At 56.1% G+C, this 24170-nt stretch overlaps 1 protein-coding gene across 11 annotated transcripts in view; it reads right to left on the bottom strand.

Annotated features, from left to right (window-relative positions):
• Positions 1-8656: 8656 nt before the first annotated feature.
• The window catches only part of POC1A (POC1 centriolar protein A), a 95770-nt gene continuing 80256 nt past the window's right edge, over positions 8657-24170 (bottom strand). For 7 of the 11 annotated variants that reach the window (XM_023620344.1, XM_023620339.2, XM_023620346.2 and 4 more), the window contains one exon: positions 8657-8877. In XM_023620344.1, the coding sequence (XP_023476112.1) occupies positions 8779-8877 (99 nt within the window). In that variant the 3' untranslated portion in view covers positions 8657-8778. Of the gene's footprint in view, positions 8878-23300; positions 23538-24170 lie in introns of those variants that run through there. The other 4 variants (XM_070237498.1, XM_023620347.2, XM_023620341.2 and 1 more) reach the window with 1 other exon arrangement.

Raw genomic sequence — 24170 nt, 5'->3', positions numbered from 1 at the left:
CCTCCCTCCCTCCAAAGACTAGGGTCCACTGGGAGAGAGAAGGGGTCCAATGAACTCTGACTCTCAGGGCTCCTAGGGGGCCCTAGGCAGGGACAGGGTAGACCAGGGGCCAGCTCTGCCTGAAGCCCCTGCCCACAGCCATGGCTTATGCAGTCTCCCATCAGAAGACAGGATTGCCTTGACCCTCACCTTCAGATGGGACAACCTTCTGGCCTGAGCTCTAGGGGCAGCTCAGAGACTAGGGTTGGTAGGAGTGAGGTACTGAGAGGGCGCTTTGGCTGGGACTAGAGCTGGAACCCTCCATAGAAACCTCCCCACAACCACCAAGCCTGGCCCAAAGAACTCAGGCTGGGGAGTAGCTAGGTTCCACAGGCCATGGGCATTATTGGGACATGGAGCCCCCAGGCAGGAGGGAGCTGGAGCCTGCAAAGCTGAGGAGCTGCTGTGGACTGGGTGGCCCCTGGATATGCCCCAGCCTCTCCATCTATGAAGCGGGGCAATACCTTCTGCCTACCCTAACTCCCAGGGGTGTGGGGCAGCCAGGCAGGTTCTCCATTGGATCTGTCAGAGGGAGGGGCCTCTTTAGCCAAAGGGGCTGAGCACAGACTCCAACTACCCCTGCACTGCAGGAGCAAGAGTGGGCTTGGCATGGCACCTGGAGTAGACAAGGTCAAGTGCTGACCACCTGCTAGGCCCTGCTCTGGACATGGCGGGACAGCCCTATGTGGCCCTCAGACAACCAAGGTGTGAATGTGCCACGTGTGCTGGGACAGGGCATGGGTGAGAGGGGGGCAGGGGATTGGGGAGGCTGACCAAGAGACTTGGTTCTAATCCTGACTTCACCGCCAGCCTCCCCTCTCTGGGCCTCAGTTCCCTCCTCTATAAAATGGGGGTGCAGTTTACTGTGCAGGACTGCTATGAGGCAGGGGGAAACACATCGTGTGAAGGGCCCAGACCAGGGCTGAGCACAAGTCCCCCTGCTCAGGCCCCTTGTTCCTAGAGAGTGGGGAGAGGGCCCTGGGGGGAAGCAATGACCCCCTGTGGGAAGGCCTCCTCGGGGGAGGAATGGGAAGGGGGCCTGTAAGCAGCTGTGCCAGCGTGTATGGACAGAATGGGTTCTAAGCAGAGAGGCTGGACCCAACAGGGAGGGAAACAGGGACAGAGCAACTCTTCTGAACCTCAAGCTGGTGGCTGCCCCGTCCTGAGCCTGATGTGGTGGTGGGGGTGGTAGCATGGGCATTCCCAACACCTGAAGCGTGCCTGTGCAGATCCCATCCCATGGGCCAAGGCCCTGCCCACCAGCCTCATGCCTCTGACTCTGTGCCCAAGCCTGCCCACCCACCTCCTGCCCTCCCATAAGGAAGGGTAGGGAGGGCATCAGAGTCACCAGGGCCCTGGCACAGCTCAAGCATGGTCCTACCTCCAAGTCTTGGCCACACCAGCACCCTGCTGCCTTCTGCTTACCCTTCCTTAGCTGTCACCCACATTCGATTCCCACCCTTTGCTCAGACCCAGAAGACAACACCCTTATCCTGACCCTCAGGGAGCCTTTCCCACGAGGGGACTTTGGCCCATGCCTCCTGCCTCCTCAGGGCTCTTCTTGCAGCATTGTCCACAGAACACTAGGTCTGCCAGGTATACCTCAATAAAAAGCCATGTGGTCAATGTCTGGGAAACACTGTGAACTCTGTGACCCCAGCTGTATAGCACAGAAGTGTGTCAAAGGCTCTGACAAGCCCTGCAGGGATGTAGCTGGCTTTGTTTTGTTCATCTGGCATTCCCCAAACTCTGGTGACCACAGCATCAGTTTTTTGCATAACCTCCACTACTAGTCCCTGGGACTGTGCCCTTAGCATGTCCTTCAGGGGAGAAAGTGGGCTTATGTTGCTCAGTGGCTGTTCATACCACATTTTCTTCCTTGGGCTTCCCTTTTCATTTTCAAATGGAGAGCTGAGGGTCATCAAGGTAGTCCCTCATAATCCCACACCCTTCCTCTGGCCCACTCTAGGGGCCCTGAGGTCTGCTTTCCACAAGCTGGTCGGGCTGCCCCAGTGGGATCAGAAGCTATCCTGGCCTGGCTCCTGGGGAGGCTAGGATGATTAAATGGGCACTGGAGAGCAGGCTGGAGAGAAATGAGATGAGCCGGACGCCTGGCCATGCTTCCCCTGACCAGCATCAGCCCGTTCTTGGCCATGACCAGCTCCTATGGTCTCTAGCTCGAGGCTGCACAGGGCCAGACAGTGGCCAGATGGGGAGGCCACTGCATCTCAGATTGGAGGCTGCAGACAAGGCCCCCTCCCCAAGCCCAGGCCAGAGTTGGGTTACGAGCCCTGAGGGTCTCCTAACGAGTTCCACATGCGAGTGGATGCCTCCAAGAGGAAATGGGAAGAGGCTGCGGAGGGGGAGAGGGGCCTGAGATGGGATTGGAAACATGTGTTTTGGAGGCGGAAGGGAGGGGAGGAGGGGCAGAGGAGAGGAAGAGTATGCCCAAAAGTCCTGGTGCTCACCCCCACCAGGTTGGCTGCCAGTCTCCCAGGTCCCTGCAAGAGGCCCCCAGGCCAGCGGTCTGCTGGGAGAGTGGTGGGGGAGACCGCTTAGAGGGCCCACTCCTCTCCTGCAGGCGGAAAAAGCCCCCAAGGAAAAAAATCCCTGGCACTGCTTGTCTGGGGCTCTGAGCCATTAGGGGCAGGATAGAACCAGGTGAGTGGGAGGGTCCATGGGGCAGGAGGAAGCTCCTCCACAGCCAGCTAGCCGGCCAGCAGCAAGATGCTCATTCAGATCCAGCCTGGCTTACCCTACCCCACCAGAGAGCCCTGGGGGCAGCGAGGCCACTGACCGGTCAGACCTGACCACCACCTTCATCCCTCTCAGCTAGCAGGTAGGCAGGGAGGCCTCGCATGGGGTTGCTGCTCCACCCTCCCTCCCTGTCCAGTGGGGCCATGCATAGGCACCCAGGTTGACCTGGTGGTTGGAAGCCTCATTAGGAAAAGGCTGTGCAGGAGCCATGTTGGCATGTGGGGTGGGGGTGTCCAATGAGAGAGACCTGGGGTGGGTAGGGAGCGGAGTCTGAGGGCCTCACAGGGTACAATGGATCCCCCTCCCAGTACCACTGGTTGGGCCCCAGGTTTCCAGCCAGCTGACTGTGGCTGAGCCTGGAGTGGGCCTTCTAGCCAGCTGGCTGGGCTGTAAGACTCTGAGGGTGGGGGCCCAGCCCTTCAGCCCCCATCTCCAGCCACCTCCCCAGGCCATGGATCGGAGCCCAGTAGGGAAACAGCCTGCTCTTAGAATTTTGTGTGAATTGTCTCAGCAAGTCTTTCCAGCAGCCCTATGAGGCCACTCCTGCTCTTACCCCATGTTATGGATGAGGAGGCTGAGGCACAGAGAGGCAAAGTCAGAGCATTCCTGCCAGAAAGAATAGCGGGTGCAAAGGCCCTGGGACTCGAATGTGCCTGATGTGCCCAAGGAACAGTGAGGAGGCTGGAGGGGCAAAAAGGGAGAGTGGATGGTAGGAGATGGGGGTGTGGGTTGGGCGGGATTGAGCAGGGCCTCTTGGCTGTGGTGAGCGCTGTGGCCTGTACTTGGAGGAGGCTGGGAAACCACTAGAAGGGGTTGAGCAGGGATGGCATAAACTATGTCACAAGTTTCCTTTTTATTATTTTTTAATCTTATAGCTTAGTGGACTCTGGCTGCTATGTTGAGAACAATGGGGTAGGCCAAGGGCAGAAGCTGGAGACTGGGCGGGAAATGAGTGGGCGACATCTCAGCAGGTCCTGGTCCTTGAGGGGCTGGTTCTGAGAGGGGCTGAGTGGTGGGTGGTCCTGAGCTTCTGGGAGACTTGGCAGGGCCCTCACCAGACCTGCCCCAGCCTGAGGCTCCCATCTCTCACCAGGGGCCTCCAGAGCTGAGGCTCCCCCAAACCAGAAGCACTCATCCCCAACAGGAGACTTCAGGACACCTCTCAAAGGGCGTGGGCACCCTTGTGAGGCCTCACAAATGGCCCCTTTTCCCAAGCACACCCCAACTGCCAGGGGAGCTAGACCCAACCCCAAGGTCAGGGCTTTATAGTTCCAGCCAAGAAGTCCACAGCAGCAGCCCAGACAAGGGCGGCCCAGGCCTCTGCAACAGAAAGCACCTTCTGTTTCCAGTTAGCAGGCACGTGGGAGCCGCTGCCTCAAGGATCTGGACAGACTAATTACATTGCTTCTCTTGCTCCAAGTTTCAGAGGCTTCTGAGGAGCCAACCCAGGAGCAGTTGTCATGAAGATCCCGGGAGCTAAGCTGGGGGTGCGGGATGTGCTGGCCCTGGGGAGCATGTCCAGTGCTCTCATCTCAACCTTGGGCATGAGGGCATGTCTTTGGGGTGGCTCTGGCTGGGGTCAGAGTTTGAGGGGCTCAGTGCAGACGTGGGGTGCAGCACCATAGGAGCTTTGGAGGGGGTGGATGGTTCTAGAGACCTGCCAGGTCAAGGCATGGCCCTGGGCTGAGCCTAGTCAGGGGAGGGCAGGGTGCAGGGCAGAGGTCTGGAAGAAGAGGCCAGTTGAGCAGAACATCTGCTGGGCACATGTGCCCTCAGCCAGGCCTCAGACCAGGGGATCATGGACTGGAAAGATGTGGGCCCGAGGTGTTCAGGGACGTTCAGGGCTCCGAAGTCAGTCTTGATTCCAAGGCTGAGTCCAGGTGCCCAGCTAGGAAAGGATGGAGATGGACAGGGGCTGATGTGACTGTGTGACACTGCTGGCATGGCCCCAGCTCCTGCAGGCCAGGCCTCTGCCCACTCTGCCCACAAAAGATGCTGAAGTCCCACTTTCAGGAACACACACTTGTGCCTAAAAGAGGAGCTTAGGGCCGAGAAAGGGAAGCTGTAGGAGAACGTGGCTTCCTTTCCTGCCCAGGTTCCTCGTCCCAGCACTCGCATTTTCATGAGCGGTAGGAGAGAGTGGGTGGCGGCCAGGGTTCCTGCCACAAGAAGCACTCCCAGGCAGACGGGGCTTGAGGTGGTCTCCCCTAAAGTGAAAGCACTCCCTGGCCTTGCTCTATAAATAGGTTCTTGGGAGAGTGTTTCCACATGGCAGCTCCCAGCCAAAGGAGGGGCTGGCATGGAAAGCTTCCTAATGGCTTTGCCCCAGGCTCTCTGGCCTGGCTCCAGCCTCATCTTGAGCATGGCTGTGAGGGCCCTGCATCCTGGGCCCTCATGGGTGGAGAGGCAGGGTGAAGCCTCAGAGAGACTTCCCCTGAGTGGCTGAGTGAGTGAGTCCAGGGTGCCAGAGCAGCTCAGCTGTGGTGGGCTGGAGCCCACCAGGCAATAGGACAAGGCCCTGTGCCAGGGTGGAGATGCTCACAGGAAGTAGAACGATGCCCCAGGGTGCCAGGCAGCCACCAGCCTACCACTGCTGCCTTGGCAAAGTGGGTCCCTCCTCAGCAGCCTCAGGGCAGGGTGGGGTAGAACAAGGGTGCTTGGCAAGAAACACCAGTGGATTTGTGTCCCCCTTTAATGGCCACACACCAATTAAGGCTGGAGCCATCAGGGGCCCATCTTGAGTAAATCGTTTAGATGGGGCTAATGAGAGGGAGCAGGGACAACAGGGCCAGTGTGACTCACCACGCTCTCGCTTGCTCAGCGGGCTGGGCTTCCGGGATTCCAGGCAATCACAAACACCCACCCCCAAGCCTGTGCTGGCCCTAGTGGCTGCCTCCATGATAGCAGAAGAGGTGGCCTTGGAGTGGCCACTCCAAGCAGAGAGGTGGCCACTTGCCACCCCAAGTGGCGAAGAGCTGCCTGAGCCCCTCTGCCTGCCAGCCCAACACCTTCCTCACTGGGATGCCCATGGCAGGGGCCACAGGATCAAGAGAACTTAATTAACTCTGGCCACTTAGAATTTCAGAGCCAGGGCACCCTGAACCATCAGCCTCATTGACACATAGGCCAAGTTGCAGGAAGGGGCCAGAACAGCCAGAAGTCTCCCCCCAGGCTGGTGGAGGGTAACCTCAACAGCCACACATTGACTGCACTCTCCCCCTGTGCCAGTCACTGCTCTGAGCGCCTTGTGTACCCAGTGAGACAGGCACTCTGCCATAAACGGAGTCTCTACAAGGTTAGGGAACTTGTTCAAGGTCATGGAGCTAGCAGGGGGCAGAGCCGGGATTTGGACTCTGGCAGTGGGTCAGGGGCCCCTGACTCCATTGCTCTGCCCTCTTGGCAGCCCGCTACCATGGAGAAATCATGAAGCTGTGGCAAGTGGATCATGGGACAGAGGGAAAAGGATGGTGCTGGGTGGGAGGATGGCAGAGAGTTTTCAGGACAGGCTGGCTTGTGCCACCTGAGTCTCTGGAGGGACACAGGCCTGAAGGGACCCATCAGCTGCTTCTGGGGAGTGGTGACTCAGAGTGAAGGGCAGCAGGCTCACCATGATGTCAAGGTTAGACTCAGCTGCTGCTGCTTTCTGGCTTGGTCGTCCAGCCTACTTGAACTGCCTTCCTTGGTGTCTCTGGCAGGAAGTGTAGGTTCATCCCTGGAACCCCAAGAATCTGGCAAAGGGTAGGTGGGGGACTGCAATTTAAGAATCACTTGTTCTTTTATTTCACATTAGGAAAATTAGCGCATGAAGGGGGCAGGGTTGGGAATTGCCACTGAGATGCACTTCCTAACAAAAACCCCAAACCTAACCTATCTTCCTAGCCAAAAAAAAAAGAGATGGCTGCAATTTGGTTTTCTGGGAGCTCAGTTACCAAAACCCAAAATTAGGAGAGATGATGGCTGAGCTGAGGCACCTGCATTTCTGGAGGCCTGCTTTTGAGCTTGGCGGCATGAGCAGGGGACTGGTAAGAGCCCCCACCACAGGGGAGCCATCGGGGACAGCTGGCAGGGAGAGACACCACAAGATAGGCCCTGTCACATGGCCCCCAACCTCACCAAGCCACCTCAAGCCCACTCAGACCCCACACTCCTCCCTTGCTCCTAAGGGCCCCAGAGCCAGTCCTGCCTGCCACCAGCCCAGTGTTGCCCAGCTCAGGGTCCTGCAGCACCTTCAGCGGGGGAGTTGTTGGAACTGAGGCTAGACAGTCACCAGAATGGTCAGAGTGCCCTAGAGTCCCCTGTCCCTTCTCCCAGGAGCAACCTGCGCCCCTGGATTCTCACTCGGAGAATCAGAGAGGTCTCAGGTGAGAACCTGAGCACCCTCCCAGCACTGCCCTCCGCATGGTGATACACACTGACCCCCAGGCTTGCAGGAGGCGGGGCTCTCTGTTGTTTTAAAACAAGTGCAGCTCTCCAATAACCATCCTTCCCCCAAATTCCAGGTTTGGCTGGTGGCTCTGTCAAGGCAGGTGAGTGTGCAGGAAACCCCCCAGGAGGGTGGCCTGGGGCAGGGGGTCCGTTGAGTACCTGCTGTGCCAGGCTCCTGCAGCATCTACCTCATAACCACCTGGAGGGGTGGTTATCACTACTTAACACAAGAACCTGAGGCTCAGAGAGGGTCACCATGCTAAGGTCACAGAGCTGGCCAAAGGCAGAGTTGGAGGCCTGACCCTGGACTGCAGCTCTCTCTCCCCTCAGCTGGAGGAGGCAGCTTCCCTATTCTTGTTGTTTATCAGGACTCAACATAGTCTGTGTCCTTGTCAGGCCAAGCTCTTAGGCATTCAGGCTTTGCTCCTACCTGGAAGCCACAGAAGCTGGGAACCTCATTAGCTGCATGGTATTGACAGCTCCCAAGGTCTAACACTGTCCCCCTAGACCCCACGGCAGGGCAGGGGTGTTGGGGATAAATACCTCCCCGGCTGGCTGAGCCCCAAGAAGCCAAATGCTGAAGGCAACAACACCAACCAGACATATGGAAAACACTCTTTCCCCGACGGATGCAGAAGGAGACTATGGAAACCCTCATGAGCAAATGGAAATGCAAGTGCCTGAGGCCTCTAGGTTCCGACTGAAGAAGCCAGCTGGGGCTAGCCAGAGGGAGGTGGGTGGTAGGCAGGGGCTCTGGCTGTCCCTGCTCCTCCAACATCCTGAATGGTGGCAAACAAGTGTCCTGGGCTTCAGAGGTGATCCTGGCAGGGCCCTCCCAAGTTGCCACTTTCGTTCTCACTTTGTGGGCCCTGGGATGGGGGACCAATTAGCTCTCACTCAGGACAAGCCATTTCTACAACAAGCTCAATAAAGTTCATTTTAATTTTCAGATTCCTTTGCCCTCGTGTATGCAGAGGAGGAAGGCACCAGGCCCGAGGGAACATGTGTGGAGCTGAAATCAAGGCCACTGCAAAGCCACCCCCTGTCCAGACTGCCTGTTCCTGGCTAAGCCTGACTCAGACGGGCCCATGTTGGGCCTTTTGTCAGATTTAGAGATTACTCTTGGCTTATCCATGCAACGAGCAGACCATTCTAAGTTGTGGCAGGTGGGAAAAGCCAGTCATATGGCAGAAAGGTGAACAAACCCCAGCAAGGAGTGAAAAGCAAGGTGGCTTGGGGCTGCCCTCTCCGGAGGAGGAGCTCTGATCTTGAGGCTCCTTAGGACTCTTAGGCAGCAAAGATTTTCAAGCGGCTCCTTCATATGAAACTAAACATGGTCCATTCTGCAGGGGTGGCCCTGCCTACCAGGGCCTCCCCCGCCAGGTGGAGAGGGGCAGACAGCAGGGCGGAGGGAAAAGTATGCAGCTCCTGGGGCTTGGGATGGATGTGGTTCCCACAGAGTGGAATCCCCTTTATTTATTTACCCAAGTCCCACAGTACAAACACGTGGCCTGCCACCCCCCAAATCGACTGAGCTCTTGATTCTTGCTCCCCTGATCATGGTGTCGTTCTCTGCATGATTAGCTGCTGGTTCTCCAGACACTGCTTCAGCTTGTCTTCTGTCAGCGTCAACCGCTGTTCCAGGATGGAGACCGTCTGGAAAATAAATGGTAGTCAGGCTCAGAGGATGGAGGGCCCTCTGGGCTGCCCTGGGGATCCCCTCAGTCAGTCCTGCTCAGCTGCCTCAGCCCGCTGTCCAAATGTCAGCTCTTCCCACTCAGGGGTCCTGCCTGGCCTCTTGGCTCTGGTGGCTGTTGGGACAGCTCTCACCTTCATGTCCACTTCTGGCTCTGGATGGTTGTTCTCTGATGTTCGTGGGCCGGGGGAGGACACAGTGACAGAAAGTAGGTGGCAGGTCCCATAGCCCTTGGCCATTCCCCAAGACAATCAAGGATCAGGAATCCCCAGTAGAAGCACTTCCTCACTGGGGCCCGGCTCTGTCCATAAACTGGAGACCATCAACCATCTCCATTCCAGAGGGGAGAAAACTCAATAAAGTCCATTTTAATTTTCAGATTCCTTTGCCTTCACGTATGACAGAGGAGGAAGCCACCAGGCGCTAGTCAATATATGTGGAGCAGTGACCCACAATGAAGGCATCCCACCTGGGTTGTGTCCATGCCTCGGGCCCTTCACTTCTACACTGGAGGGGCTTCCTAGGCTGGGAGGTGAGTCCCCTGAGCCCAGGAGGGCCTCTGCCTGTCCAAGTCCAGTGAGGACTATTTCCAGAGTCTGCCATCTGGGGGTCAGGCCCTAACTCCCTGTCTTGGAGCCCACTTCCTCCTCTGCAATGGGAAGGATAACGCCAAGTTCATGGCAGTCCTGGAGACTGCAAGGTGACTCAGCATGGTGCCCAGCACTTGTTAGCTTGACCCATGTTGACCACTGTGACAATGTTTGTCATCGTGTTGGCTTCCGGAGGCTGAGCCCTTGCTCCCTGGCCTCTCCCACACACCCAGCATGATGGCTGGCCTGTGGACCTGGCTGTCTGTCTGGCCTGCCAAATGCCCCCAGCCGCTGGGGTTGCAGATGCTCAAGGCCAGTCTTACAGACGTGCCTACCAGACAAGGCTGCGAAAACCTGTCCACCTCCTCTGACTTTGGACAGAGTATTGGCAGAGGGGCAGTGGTATCTAGGAGCCTATGTGGAGGGGCTGGCCTACTGGCCTTAAGTACTGCCCGCCATGGGCCTGCCCCACTGGTCACACGTCCACTCCAGCACTTGCTCAGCCTGACCCACGCTGGCCATTACGGCTGGGCTCATCATTCAACCCCCTTATTGAGGGTTGCTGAGCGCCTATGCATGGCAGGCCCACAGTGGGCACTGGGCAAGTCCGCTGTGCACGAGGCAGTTTTGGTTCCTGTGCTGTGCAGTCTACAGGCATCAGACAGGGGTCAGATTAAGAAACAAAACTTTCTATTAACTTTACCCATTTGTCAGTGGGCTTTCCCAAGAGGTTTTGCCACCTTCCCTGAGGCTCCATGGAGGCTCTGGACCTTGGTGCAGTGGAAAGGAAACTTTCCTTTCGTACATTTAATAAAACATTGAAACGTTTTGAGAGGGAGATCCCCCTCTAAGGCTACTATAAATTCTCGCAGCATCCAGCATGGATATCAGCTGCTCATGGAGGCTGCTCCGCCTGGTGGCTGGCCCCTTCTAAACGAGCTGGCCGGGCCTGTGAAGGCTCTGAATCCCCTGGTACAGGACAGAGCGTGAAAAGTTGCTGCCTGTGGAATATGAACTGTACCCTGAGAGGCAGAGCTGAGCAGAAAGAGACAGTCACCTTGCCCCTGTGCTGGCCAGCCAGCCGTGGAGGGGTCTGCATCTTGTAAAAGTGGCGGCGGAAACAGCCCCCGGCTGGCCCAGAGCAGCATTCCTGGAAGTTTCCACTGGCTGCTGTGAAACTCACACTGAGCCAAGTGCCAAAATCATTCTTCATCCAGACTTTTTCCGATGGCCCCGGACTCCAGGCCACGGTGGGGGAGCCAGCCTGCTTTTCCTCTTCTGCTTTTTTTTTTTTAACTTTTCACAGGGACCGAATTTCCAAATGTGGAGGCAGGAGGCAGTGGGTACTGGGCCAATGTCAACACCAGGAGAGCCACGCATTTCACGAGGCCTCCTCTTAGTTCCACGGGGGGCCCGTACTTGAGCTCGGGAAAAATCTGGCCCTTAAGTTCGTCAATATTAAATTTCTTTGAACAGAAAAGCATCACCTATTTCACATCCAGCCCCCTGATGGAGGGTGCCGGGCCGCCTGTGGGCCTTTCCTTTGGGAGCTTTGAGGGGGTACTTCACAGCATGTTATAGACAAACAGGCTTAAAAAAAATTCACCACCCCTCAAGCCTGCAGCTCGTCTCCCTGCCACTCTCTGGCTTCTCCCCTTTCCCACTCGAGCTTCTGGAAGAGTCACGTCATCTCTGTGTTTGGTTCGACTTCCCCTACCCCCTCTGCCTCCAGCCTACTCTGCCAAGATGCTGGGTGTAGCCACCATCCAGGGATAAGTCCACCAGGCTCTTCCCAGTCACATGTGATCCCACCCAAACCCACTCTGAGCCGCAAGGATGGGCCAGGGAGAGGAGGATGCTTTTGGATTGTTGTATGTTAGAAAGCTATCTGGCATTCTCTCCTTCACATATTTTTCTTAAACCTACTCCAAGAAAGCATGGGACCTCACTCCCATGGAAAACAGTTATCCCTCATGACAAAGTGCAACCTAGATCTCTAATTTTGCTCGTGTGTCTCTCTGCCCCCAGGGAAAGAGTTTCCTCAGTGATGGAAGGGCTCCCGTCTGTGCATCCAAGCAGCAGAGGTCAGACATGCTCAGGGCTGGCAGTATAGCAGGAGGGCAGCACCACGGCACCAACATGCCTCCCCCGCTGCTGGGGCCTCCAGGGGGAGGGAACAGCATCAGGAACAGCATGTGGGCTGTGGGGGGCATCTCTAGCAAGGAGTGGTTCTGGGCCTTATCATGTGGCTTTGTTTACAGTGTGACCTTTACCTGCCGGTTGGTAGTAACCTCCCCACAGCAAGTGTCAGGCGCACAGCAGCCTCACTAAGTATGTGCTGCCTCAGCGTCCAGAGAGCAGAGGCCGCGGCCTTCTCTCCCGCTGCCCAGGGCCACGCCAAGTCGGCTGCTCTCTGCTCGCCCAACCTCGTGCTCTGGGGATTCTCCTCATCCTCTGCAGGCCGAAGACAAGGCCATCCCTACCCTAGAGCGAGGAGGAGCAGCGTGTAGGCAAACACCTCCACGGTCGTTCTGAGGCCACACTCCCAACCCAACGGTCTTGCCTTTCTTTTATTCCAGGGCAAACAAGAACTGACCTTCCAAGCAGCCCCATTACGCACAGGCCTCTCACCTTACTCTTTCCAGAGGAACAGGGACCAGAAGTCTGGTCCCAGCCACTCAGAAAGTCCCCAAGGAGGTGCATGCCGGGTCTGGTGGCAGGTGCCAATGAGGGAAATGGCTCTGCCCGACATGGTGTCCGTGGACCTCTGACTTTTAAGCAGGGTGAAGGGAAACTGGAGAAAGGGCTTGAGTCCAGGGTGCTGGCTGCTGGGCAGACCTGTCTGGGCAAGGTGGCCAGGAAAGATGGCCCATCTCCCGGGACTCCTTCATTCTGGGGTCCAAACTCTTCCACAGAGAGGCCTCTCCTGTCTGCTGACCTTGGAGAAACCAGACAGCTCACGCCCTCTCCTTGACCCTTTTGCCATCAGGCAGCTTACTCCCAAGTCCCCTCTGTAACTAGGGTGTGGAGCCCAGACTCGAGGGGACCAGTGGCAGGACTGGGGGGTCATCCTGATGATCCTTGACACACACTGCTCCAGGGCTGCTCTTGGCAGCCGACGTTCCCGGAGCACTCACAATGTGCCAAGCACACTTCAACAAACCTTCAGGGTAGGAGCCTTTATCACACCCATTTTTCACATGAGGAAACTGTGGCACAGTGATATTAAGCAACTTGCCTCAAGTCACACAGTTTATAAATGATAAACCTGGGCCATAAGCCCCAGCGGCCTGGCTTCAGAATGTGGGCTTGGGCATTGGGAACTGTGTACCTTCGCTTTGTCCCCATTGAGCACATAGAAGGAGAGGCCTGGCCTTACTCCCTTCTGCCGACTTGCTCCAACCACACCTGAGGGCTACTGGCCATTTGACCCCAGGAGACTTGCTTGTCCCCCAACCCTATCCCCAAACTCAAGCAGATGGGGAGGAACTCATGGATCTCTGTTCTCACCCAGGGGCAGCTGCCTTCTGTCCTGTTTAGGCCACCTGGCCTGGTGGCTCCAGACTAAAAGAGCAGAAGCAGTGGAAAGGGACATCCCTCAGGGTCAGCCAGCAGCCCCCTCACACCATCAGGCCACTCTCAGAGGCAGTTCCCAGGCTCAGATGCCCCAGCCCCAGAAAGCAGAGTCTCTTACCTGGCTAAACAATGACATACCGACAAGAACCTTTAAGTAGATATGCAGTGAGAAACTACCCTAACGCCTTCACTTGAGACGCCTTTCCACTGGGGCACTTGTGTCACTACGGCATAAGCGGTCAGCCCCCTAACACACCATGGAACTCATTCAGGTCGCTGCTGGGCGCCCTGCCCTCACCAGACTGGGCTCAACTTGAACCAAGGCACCTCCTTTCCTGAATCAGAGTGACAGGAATCAGAATTCGGACCCCACTCTGGACACTGTCTGCATCCCAGGGTCATAGACTTCACCTGCGAGCTGTGGGGGAGCCTCATGGGGCAAGGTCATAGGGGATCCAGAAGTTTCATCTTCAAAGTTGCATCTGTCAGAGGGTCACTTGGGAGCCTGTTTCTGAACTACCTTCTCCTGCTGTTACCAGCAATCTCCAGGAAGCCATAGCCCTCTTCATGGAAAATTATTCCCTCAGAAACACTGCTGTTCACTCCTGTTGAGGATGTTCTGTTGTTTCTCTGGACCAAGGGTTGGCACACTCGGCCTGCTTCCTACTTTTATAAATAAGGTCTTCTTGCCATGCCCATTTGTTTACGTACTGTCTATGGCTGCTTTCTGGCTACAACGGCAGGTCAAGTAGTTGTGACAGACGCTACGGCCCACAAGCCTAGAATATTTCCCATTAAGAAAAGGTTTGCTGGGACTGGCCCTGTGGCCAAGTAGTTAAGTTCACATGCTCCGCTTCTGCAGCCCGGGGTTCACTAGTTTGGATCCTGGGTGCGGGCCTAGCACTGCTCATCAAGCCATGGAGTGGCAGCATCCCACATAGAGGAACATTCTAGAATGACCTATGATTAAGATATGCAACTATGTACTGGGGCTTGGGGAGAAAAAAAAAAAAAGGAAGATTGGCAACAGATGTTAGCTCAGGACCAATCTCCTCACAAAAAAAAAAAAAAAGGTTTGCTGATCCTTGCCCTTGACTCTCTTTTCACTCACTCAAATCCTCACTGAGCCCCTCCCTGTGCTGGTCCATGACAATGGCGCAAGAGACCCAGCTGGGCCCATGCGGTGCACAACGGTTTGAAGAGGCAAGTACTAAGCAGTAGCACGGAGGAGCCGGGTGTACTGGGAAGAAGGGAGGGGTTTGGCCTGGTCAGGGCCAAGGGAATGGCCCTAGGAAGTGAGGAGTAAGCAAAGGTCGAGGAGGAGTTCACCAGGCAAGAGGGACAGGGAGGGCACTGGGCCAAAGGATCAGTGTGCACAAGGGCCCTGAGGTGGCAGGGAATGTAATGAGCAGGAGGGATGGCTCAAAGGAGGCTCGTGTGCAGGAGTGAGGAGAGGGCCTCAGAGGAGGCAGAGGGGCTGGGCCGTGCTAGGTAGCCCCATGTTTAGCCTCAGAGCAGCAGGAAGGTGCTGGTGGTCCTAGGCTGAGGTGGGTGAGCCAGATGGGGGACAAGAGAGGAGGAGATGCTCCCTGAAGCCAAGAACACAGGACAAGCCTGAGGACAGGCCCGGTGCGAGAGGCAGAGGATGGGCTCCAGACAGGACAGGTTGAGTGCGAGGCCCCTCTGAGAGGACTGAGGGTCAGGCAAGCATGAGGCGGCTGGGGAAGCCTGGGTGAGCAGCAGGGTTATCCTGCATTTCTGAGAGCATCCCCACTGCTGGGGGCGGGGAGCAGGAGGAGGAGGGAAGAAGAGGAGGAGGACAGGGCAGTGAATCCACAGTCCTGATTGCTGAAGAGAACCCAGCAAACGTGAGCTGAGGGCCCAGGCCAGGGCACAGGTCCATGTCAGTGATGTCCCTGGAACCCACTGGAAGGCAGCCTGGCCCCCTCAGGGGGCAACATGAGGGACTGCCCAACACAAGGAGGGTGCTGGAAGCATTGGCCTCCAGAGCATGGGAGGGGCCAGCTCAGGCCAGGGGGTGGGGTTTCCAGCATGACTCCACTGCCTGGGCTCTCCAAGGAAAATCTTCCCAGGAGAGGAAGAACAAGGGCATCTGGCTCAAATCCTAATTTTCCTATTTAATGGAGAGAAGACATTGTGATCTGTCTCCTACGGGGGCAGCATTAGTAGGGCAGTGACTTCTCTCGCTCACAGTTCAAGATGTGTAAGACATTTTATGTAACACCCTGAAGGACCTTCTGAGTGTGGTATAAAATTAACCGATGTTAAAGTGATAGGCTTTTATTTTTAGTTTCCTAAGAATTGTAGTGATGCTCAAAGAACTTGCACCAAAATGCCAGTGCCCAGCGACATATCTGGCACCCAGGGCCCCCAACTCCAAGTGGGAGAGAACACAACATGGGGGCCATTTTGTCAGATGCCCCCATTCCGTACCTCACAGCCTCAGATGTCTTTTCTCTATGGGCATCAAGTTATCAGGTGTCTGCCAAAGGTCAGCTATGGGCCCCGAGGGGCCCCCAGACCTGGAACAGTTGAGCCTACCTCCCACATTGTTGCCCAAACCACTAATGGCCCAAACTGCCCAGTCTGGGCGCCCTGCGTGGGACAGAGTCTGGGTATGGCCTCTGAGGTGGCCGAGGGGAGAGCCTTCACTCCTGACCATGTGAAGGGGACTCAGGCCTCTGTGGTGCTGCGAGAGGCCAAAGCACGTGTGCAGGGTCTCTGCCTGGCTCACAGCCGTGAGGGCCTGGGCGGCATGGGCTGGGGGCTCTTCAGCAGGCATCACATGGAGGAGGTGAGGGTCCGTGCTCCCTGAGAGAAGAACTCCTCATACCCTCGAAAGTGGTGGAACAAAGCAGAACAGGGGCATCTACGACTGGCCTTGCCTCTGTGCCCCGCATGCCTCGTGAGCCACTGTGCAGTCCCTACTTGCCCACACTCTCCCCCTCCCGTTATGCTGTGGCACTCTCCCTGGGCTTTGTGCGCCTTTCCTTGTCACTCCTTTCTCCTTTGGCCACCTACTTCCCAGCCCCTCCCTCCCCTTCTTTCACCGCCCCCCTCCTCACCTCTTTTTCTCCTGGCCTGGTTTTCTCTTTTTTTTAATTTAACTTATTTTTGCTGAAGAAGATCGGCCCTGAGCTAACAACTGTACCTATCCTTCTTCTATTTTATATGTGGCTTGCTGCCATAGCATGGCTGCTGCCGAGTGATGTAGGTCTGTGCTCGGGAGCTGAACCTGGGCCACCAAAGCGGAGCATGCCAAACTTAACCACTAGGCCACAGGGCCGGCCCTGCTGGTTTCCTCTTGAGGTAGGCTTGTCTTGCATTTTTTCTCAGCTCTTTCCCCCCCACTTCTCATTTCTGCTTCCTCATTAGGCCTCTTTTTCATCCCATTTTCACTTTGTATTTGGAGAGAAAGCAACAAGAAAAGAAGCAGGATTTGTTGGTCTGGTCCACAGGGGCTGAACTCCAAGTGGAGTCCAGTCCCCTGACATGGCTCACCTCCTCTGGGGAGGATGCCTGGGCTGTCAGACCCGGGAAGGAGAGCTCCAACTCTGACAGGGGGGTCCAGGAGGCCTCTGTGAGGAGACAACACAAGAAGGGCCGAAGGAAGTACGTTCCAACCACAAGGTACAGCAGATGCAAAGGCCCTGAGGCAGACAACATGGCACATACTTGGAACTGTCGGAGGCCAGTGTGGTTGGTTTGGAGTGGTTGAGCAGGGAAGAGAGTGTGGTGGTCACAAGGAAAGTAGAGGAGGGATTTCAGGGCCCTTAGCCAAAAAGGGAGAGGGCACAGGGAAGCATCTGCTCTCTGGCACTGCGTCACCAGACTCACAGGTCTGAGCAGGTACAGACAGGGAGGACGGTGCTCCTGAATGCCTATAGCCAGTTTTTAGAGTGCTGGCTCCAGAGTGAGCTCTAGGAGAAGCTTGGCCTAGGAACTGACCATGGCTGTCTGGTGCCACAACAGGCAATGAAACAGACGGGAGTGAACCGACACTTCAGAACACAGACCAAGGGAGCACCCTCTGAGCCAGGTCCCTTCCAGTAGCTGTTCCTCCTCCCAGAGCCACAGCTGCTGCCACCTTTGCTGAAGGCCTCTTGCATAGACCCCACATGCAAATGTAGTGGGAAAACGGGAGCCTCATCTTCTACAAAGCCCCAAGGGGCCACAGTATACCCACAGGCCCTCCTGACAATATCATCCACTCCCATACATTTGTCAGGTGCCCGCCACACGCAACAAACAAGAGACTCTGGCTCTTAGGGCTTCCAGGCACTGATGCGGCTGCAGTACCAGTCCTGTCTGGGCTGGCTTTTGGCAAAGCTGCTCCACCATGACTGACAGTGAATAACATTTGGGAGGAAGAGAAAGAGAACAAGGGTGATCAGCCAGCCAGCCATTCTATCTGCATTTCTCAGATATTTGGCTAGGTCCTTAAGAAATGCTTCCACATGTGCAGGCCTCACTCTAGGCTCCCCGCTGCACTCCTCAATCCCATCTAGCTCTGGGGCAGCCCTTCTTCCCAGTAGCCCCTGCTCTCACCTTAGTCAGGGCACTCTTCCATGTCCACCTCTTGCTCTAAGCAGAGCCCTAGGTGGTACACAGGTCCCCTCTAAGGTGAGTGGTATTGGTTTCTATGGTCAAAATTCCCTCCTAGGCTTCCTTGGAACAGGGAAGACAGGTAGCATGGAGGTGGACAGGGTGGCTGGGCCAGAAGATGGAGGCAGAGAGCTGACATCCAGCCACACACCCCTCAAGCACTCTGCCTTGGCTTGGAGCAGTGGTGGAGGGAAGTAAAACTGCCCTGGGATGGCCGTCTAGCAGGAATCCAGGAGCCTGGGGCATTGGTGTCTGACTGGGCAAGATGGGAGGGGGGCAGGAGGGCTGAAACGATGTGAGGGTGCCATACTAGCAGGAGCCTGCCAGGGCTACAGCGTGGGGAGAAACTCAGGCAGAGGGAAATGAAGTATGTGCGGCAGAGGCAGCACCCCCCGGGGTGAAGCCCAGGAGAGGGCAGTGGGCATGGGGAGCACAGCAGGGCACTAGAGCTGGCTGGGGTGTGGGGGTACACAGCGCAGGAAGAGCTGATGGACCCGCGCTGTCCAACACCCCTCTGGATGCTGCGTTTGGCTGGGTGGGGCAGTCACGTCAGGGCTCTGCCTGAGGAATGTCCTCCCCAGACTGAGGCAGGCCACCCCTGCCCCAGGACGCCCAACATACAGTCAGGGCTGTAGGCCCAGGCCCTTCCCTCTCAGTGACTGCTCCTCTCAGTCCCCATCCTTTAGCCTTGGCTTCCTGGTGTCTTCTGGGTCACCCTTCACCCCTCTGCCCTCTACACTGCTGTGGCTCTGTCCCTGCTTTTCCCATCCAAGAGCTTACGGACAAAGGCCAGACCCCTTGGTGTGGCATTCATGTGGCACTCAAGGCCTGTGTTCTCTGTTACTGCTGCTCTCCCTGCCTGAATCCCACCTACCTGAAACCCCACTGTAGCCCTGTTACCCCAGGGAGTCCTCCTCATTCCCGGCCCAGTACTCAGGTGCCTGCTCTCCTCTGCCAGCGTGTCGTGGCTGTAGCCTGGGTGTGGGCCCTTGGAAAATGCTGTCACAGTGACTCCTGGTCCTCACCTTTGTCTCTGTGGTAAGACTGCAGGCTCCACAGCTGTATTGCCTGGGTTCAAATCTGGGTTCAAATCTGAACTTGACCACTAACATGCTGAGTGGCCTTGGGCAAGTAATCTGTCTCAGGGCTTCAGATTCCTCATCTGTACAATGCATCTCTCATAGAGCCATTGTAATACTATATTAATAGCTAACATTTGTGTGGCACTTGCTCTGGGCACGGGGTACACTGTGGGCAACATGGTTCCCCCAGCTCACAGGGGCCATGGTTGAGCTCTGGGCTATTGGAGGGGAGGGGGCACAGATGGAGCTTGAAGGGGCCCCGAAGAAGGTGGTCTGTGGTCAGGCCTGGTAGGGTCTCAGTCATCAGGGCACGTGGTGGTCTGGCTGCTTCTTAAAATTCTCCTGTGACGGAAAGTTCCTTTTAATCATTTCCAGACTTACTGTTGATTGGGACTCCTCCAGGCGGTCTCCCCAGAGGGGCTGGGATGCCCCAGTCCCCTCCCCCCAGCATAGGAACCAGATTACTGGGAGTAGAGGGTCCCAGGTGCCCTGGATCTGTGAAAGCACAGCCACTCAGCCAGATCACTCAGGGCACTCATTCTAGGCCTCAGGAAACGTCCTGGGGTATGGAGCCCCTGTCTTGACTGTGCCACACAGAATGTCTAACTTTCCTTTGGTTTCATTGCAAAGATGGAAAAATGTGGAATTAATCTCCCCTGTAGCATGGTTTTGACTTCACTTAGATTCTAAAGATCTAAAACAGATGCAATAAAAGGGGAATCTCTCTGCTGTGGGGTCTTGTGAGCTATCAAGACAAAGTGGGCCGCTGGGCCAGCGCCTGCCCAGCTCTGCCTTGTCTCCTGCCAGCTCCAGCTCTGTCTCTTGGTGTCTGTGTGTCTGTGCACACAAGTGTGTGTACATGCAGAGCCCTGACTGACTGATGGTGCTCTGGCCAACCCAGTGCCACATGTCAGGGTTAATAATGGGGGCCAAAGGGGCCAGCTCAGCTCCCTGGGGAAGGGGCTGCTGCCCAGCCCTTCCGACCACCCCAGGCTCTGCCTCTCAGTGCCAGCCTCTGTCCAGAGCCCAGTGTTCTGTGGCACAGGGGACTTCAAGTTAGTGGTGCAAACACTGGCCCTGGAGTGGCCTATTGACGTCCATCAGTCTGAATGCCAGCATCACAAGGATAGAGGTTTTTGTCTATTCTCACTCACTACTGTCTTCTCCCTCCCAGGCACAGCTCTTGGCAAATAGGAGAACACTGAGTGCTGGATGGACAAATGCCAGGCTGTGAGTGCCATGAGGATGCAGAGAATTCAGGTGGCACAGGCCAGCCCAGGTGCCCAGGGCCTAGGGGCAGCCCTACTCTGCAGATGGTTGCCCTATTCACCTGGCTGGTGGGGAACTCTCCCCTGAGCTAGGGCCTCAGACCTGGCAGACTTGAGGGGATGGCGGGGGAGAGAGAGGAGGGCGGGTAGGCTGCAGGGGCCCCGCCAGCTGGCCTTGGGAGGGAGGAGGCTTCCTGGCCTCAGCAGGAAGCAGAGGTGCACAGAGTCGGGGGAAGGCCAGGAAGCAGCCGGTTCCCCTTCTTCCCACCTCAGGCTTGATTTGATGAGGACTGAAAGCTTTGAGGCCTGAATTTCACAGACGAAGGAACAGAGATTCCCTCTCATGCAGATGTCTGACATGCTAACTTGCCCAGGATCACGCTCAGCTGATGTACAAAAAAAGAGTTTCTAAAGAAATTCCTCCCGGGGCTGGCCTGGTGGTGCAGTGGTTAAGTTCACACGTTCTGCTTCTCGGCAGCCGGGGGTTCGCCGGTTCGGATCCCGGGTGCAGACATGGCACCGCTTGGCACGCCATGCTGTAGTAGGTGTCCCACATATAAAGTAGAGGAAGATGGGCATGGATGTTAGCTCAGGGCTAATCTTCCTCATAAAAAAAAAAAGAAAGAAAGAAAGAAATTCCTCCCAATCTCTCTGGGCTCAGCAACTGTCTTTTTCACCACCCCCTTCACCCCACAGTTTGCCGCTAATAACACAAAATGAGCTTTTGCCCCTTGAGCCCACAGGTCCGTGTTGCTGTCTCCCATTATCTCAGGGATATAGGATTTCTCTGATGTTTCTGCAACCCTAGCCCCACCCCTACTGAGGATTAGCTCTGTTCAGGAAGTACATGAAACACTATTTTATATCAGTAGATTAAGGAATTTTGGCTAATTTACCTTCCTCGTGGCTTTATAGTAACTCCTTTTAAATAAACACAGGCTTTTCCTTATTACTGCTTACCCCCAAAGGAGAAGCTATAAAAAGTGGGTCCACTCACCACCATCCACAAAACTGGATGCTCCTGGGATCTGTGGGGTACTACCCACACCAGGAGAGGAGACCTGAGCTGTACGCCCCACCAACAGTGGCCTGGGTGCAAGCTCATCTCTTCTCCAGCCATGGGCAGGCCACCAGGGAAGCCAAGTGTCTGACGGGATGGGCCCCAAGGTGCAGGATGCCAGTCACTGTGAGGCCAGAGGCTCTGCTATACTCTGACTCCAAGCTGAGTGCAAACAGGGCTGAGCACCAGTCATGAACCTTGGCCTTGGCACCTTCTGCATCCCATGTCTTCAGAGGCTGACTTTTCCAACAATCTATGTAAAGTAGTTAATTTACCAAAGCCTGATAAAACACAGTCATCCCAAGTCAGAGAGACTGCTTGGTAGCTTGTTGGAGGCCTGGAAAACCTCAGTATAGTTTAGCAAGTTGGGCTGTGGCCCCTGCCCCAAAGGACCACTCCTCCATATGCCATGCCCCACTGAGTTCAAGGCTTCTGTCTGCTTTTTCTCCTCCACTTAGCCATGGCCACTGTGGGTACAGTGAGGGTCTGTACCAACAGTTCAGGCCTAGATAGGGCCCTCTACAGAGTGGGCGGAGGGCAGTGGCAGGCCTGACTGCAGCCTTCCCCGACCCTGCTCTAGCGGCGCTTCATTCAGGAGAGCGCCAAATGACCACAGGGTCAAGGGTGGCTTGGTTAATCTCAGAGCCATGCAGGCTCATTTGGGGTTGCTTGTCACAACCAGAATACTCATAGGCTCCTTCTTGTGGCGTGTGCTTGACCCTTCCTTGGAGGGCCCTTGGGTCCCCAGGGAAGCAAGAATAAATCACGTGGAGTCCCCTTCTTCCCTCCTCTCAGAGTAATCCCAGAGTCAGTCTGGACGAGCTGTCCCTGCATGGGCCTTGCTCTCCCACTCCGGCCCCTGCTCCCCCTCCCCCAGCTCCAGCCTGCTCGGGGCCTCACAGGAGAAATCTCAGATGACCAGGAACATTCCCAGGCCCTAGAGGTAACCGCAGCCATCCTGAGCCCAGCCGGTGGGCGGGGGCCTTCAATCTGAAGCTTCTTTGGGGGAGGGGTGCTTTCTGACACAACCGCACATGGGACAGAAGATGGAGCTGCCACGCAGCCCCCTCTGCAGTGACAAACACAAGCTCGCCCCATCTTCAAGTGCTGCCAGCAGCACTGGCCCTGACTCGGTACTGGGGAAAATGCGGTTTCTCCTGTGCCTATGTATTTGCAAAGCCAAGGAGCCTGTGGGTAAACTGCCAAGAAGAGCAATGGGGCTGGGGGTGGGCCAGAGCCCAGCCTCTCTGCCACTGGCTAGAGTCAGACCCCAAATGTGTCTCTGACACAGACCAGAGAGAGTCTTGAGTCCCTCATCCCCTGGAAGCAGTGTCTGAACAGGAAAAACAAGTCTCTTGTCTCTAAAGTCCAAGTGGTGGGAGCTCCAACTGTCCTGAATTCGCCTTTGGCCCAAGGGCAGCCTTTAAATGTCCATAAAGAGGAGGATGGCTAAACGCACTCTGGACAATGTAGGCCAAGTGGTTAGGTGTGCTGATGTGGAGAGAAACCAGAGCTACCCCTGCGGCACCGCCTCTGTGTGCGACGATATCAGGAGGGCTGTGCACACCCTATAGACAGGGATCACCGGGTGGGATGGGAGTGACTTTCACTCTGTACCTGCCCAACAAATTTGGTCTGGGCCCACCTGGGAAGACCAGCCCCCAGAGAAAATGGTGTAGCTGCTTTAAAATCTGCAGTCTGTTTCCGTAAGCAACAACTGTCTGCCCAGGAAAAAGGAACACTGAGAGCCCCTGAGAGTGGTCAGGCAGCTCAGCCCATGCCACGGCGGGCCCAGGTTCCCACCTTCCCCACCAGCAAGGAACCAGACCTGAGCAGCCAATCCAACAGGGAACTGCTGGGACCATGGAGGGGAGGGTCGAGGTGTCTCAAAGCAAACGGGCCTTCTACCCAACTCCCAAAAGCAAACAGGCAAAAGTCCTCAGCCTTGTTGAGTTAGGACAGCAGAGTTACAACAACCTGGACATTTAACAAAGCTAAATGCCAGTAACTCAAACCAGCAGGGATGGGGGGCCCCTGCCTGCTTCCCACCACGTGCATGTTCCAGTCCCGGAGGCCAGCAGCCCCCAGTGAGTCACAGGAACTTGAACGTGACATCATAGCATTGCTGTGGCCAGCCTGAATCAGCACGGGTGCCATAAAAAAACACACTTGGAACAGGAATTTCATGGCTTGGTATTTTTAAAAAGCAGCAAGACGTGAAACTGGAGTCAAAAATAACTTTGCTGTGGGCTTCTGAGGCAAAACCACCAAGCTGCTTGTGGGGCCTGCGCCCCTCACTGTAGCCTCCCCAGCTCCTGGGTATTGTCCACATCTCTGCATCCCACCTCCTCACACGTGAGAAAGACCCAGGGCCTCTGCAACTTCCAGACACCAGGCAAATGTCTGTCACTCAGGAGCCTGCGAAGGAAGCAAAGGGAGCCATGCAGGAGGTGAGCTCATGCAGCAAAGCTAGCTGTGGAAAACAGCCTCTCCCTGTTCACTGGTTAGTTTTCCAGCATCTGTGAAAGGGACTCCAAATCACTCAGTGGCACCCTCACAAAAACACGAGGGGAAAAGTCTGGGCCTCTGTCTGGATACCCACTGAAGGCCCATCACCAAGCAAGCAGACCCAACAGCCACAGGGTCCACCCTGGAGTCCTGCCTCTAGGTGTGGCCACAAGGGGAGGGTCCTGGCCATGGGCGGATATGAGAAGTGACTCATGGAAAGAAGGCCCTAAGGGAAGTCTCGGCCCCACCTGAGACACTGACCTTTGCTGCCCACTCCATGGGACAGACAGACAGGCAGTGTTTAAAGTCTCCCCTCTATAGAGAAAGAAACCAAGACTGACCCAGGTCCACAGGGACAGAAAGAGGCAAAGCTGCGCCAGAGCAGCTGGGGCCTCTGATTTCTGGTCTGTACTTCTCTCTAGACCTTGCGGGCCTCTGGGGTTGGGCCAACTTTATCAGGAAGACAAGACTTGGGGCAGGCCCAGCAAGTCAGTGACCCAGGGCAGCCACAGGACAGGTGTGTCCTCTCTCCAGAGCAGGAGG

The sequence above is a fragment of the Equus caballus genome, chromosome 16, assembly GCF_041296265.1.
Source record: "Equus caballus isolate H_3958 breed thoroughbred chromosome 16, TB-T2T, whole genome shotgun sequence".
NCBI classification, from domain to species: Eukaryota; Metazoa; Chordata; class Mammalia; order Perissodactyla; family Equidae; genus Equus; species Equus caballus.
The sequence above is the reverse complement of the archived record's forward strand: the minus strand, read 5'-3'. Positions and strand labels throughout refer to the sequence as shown.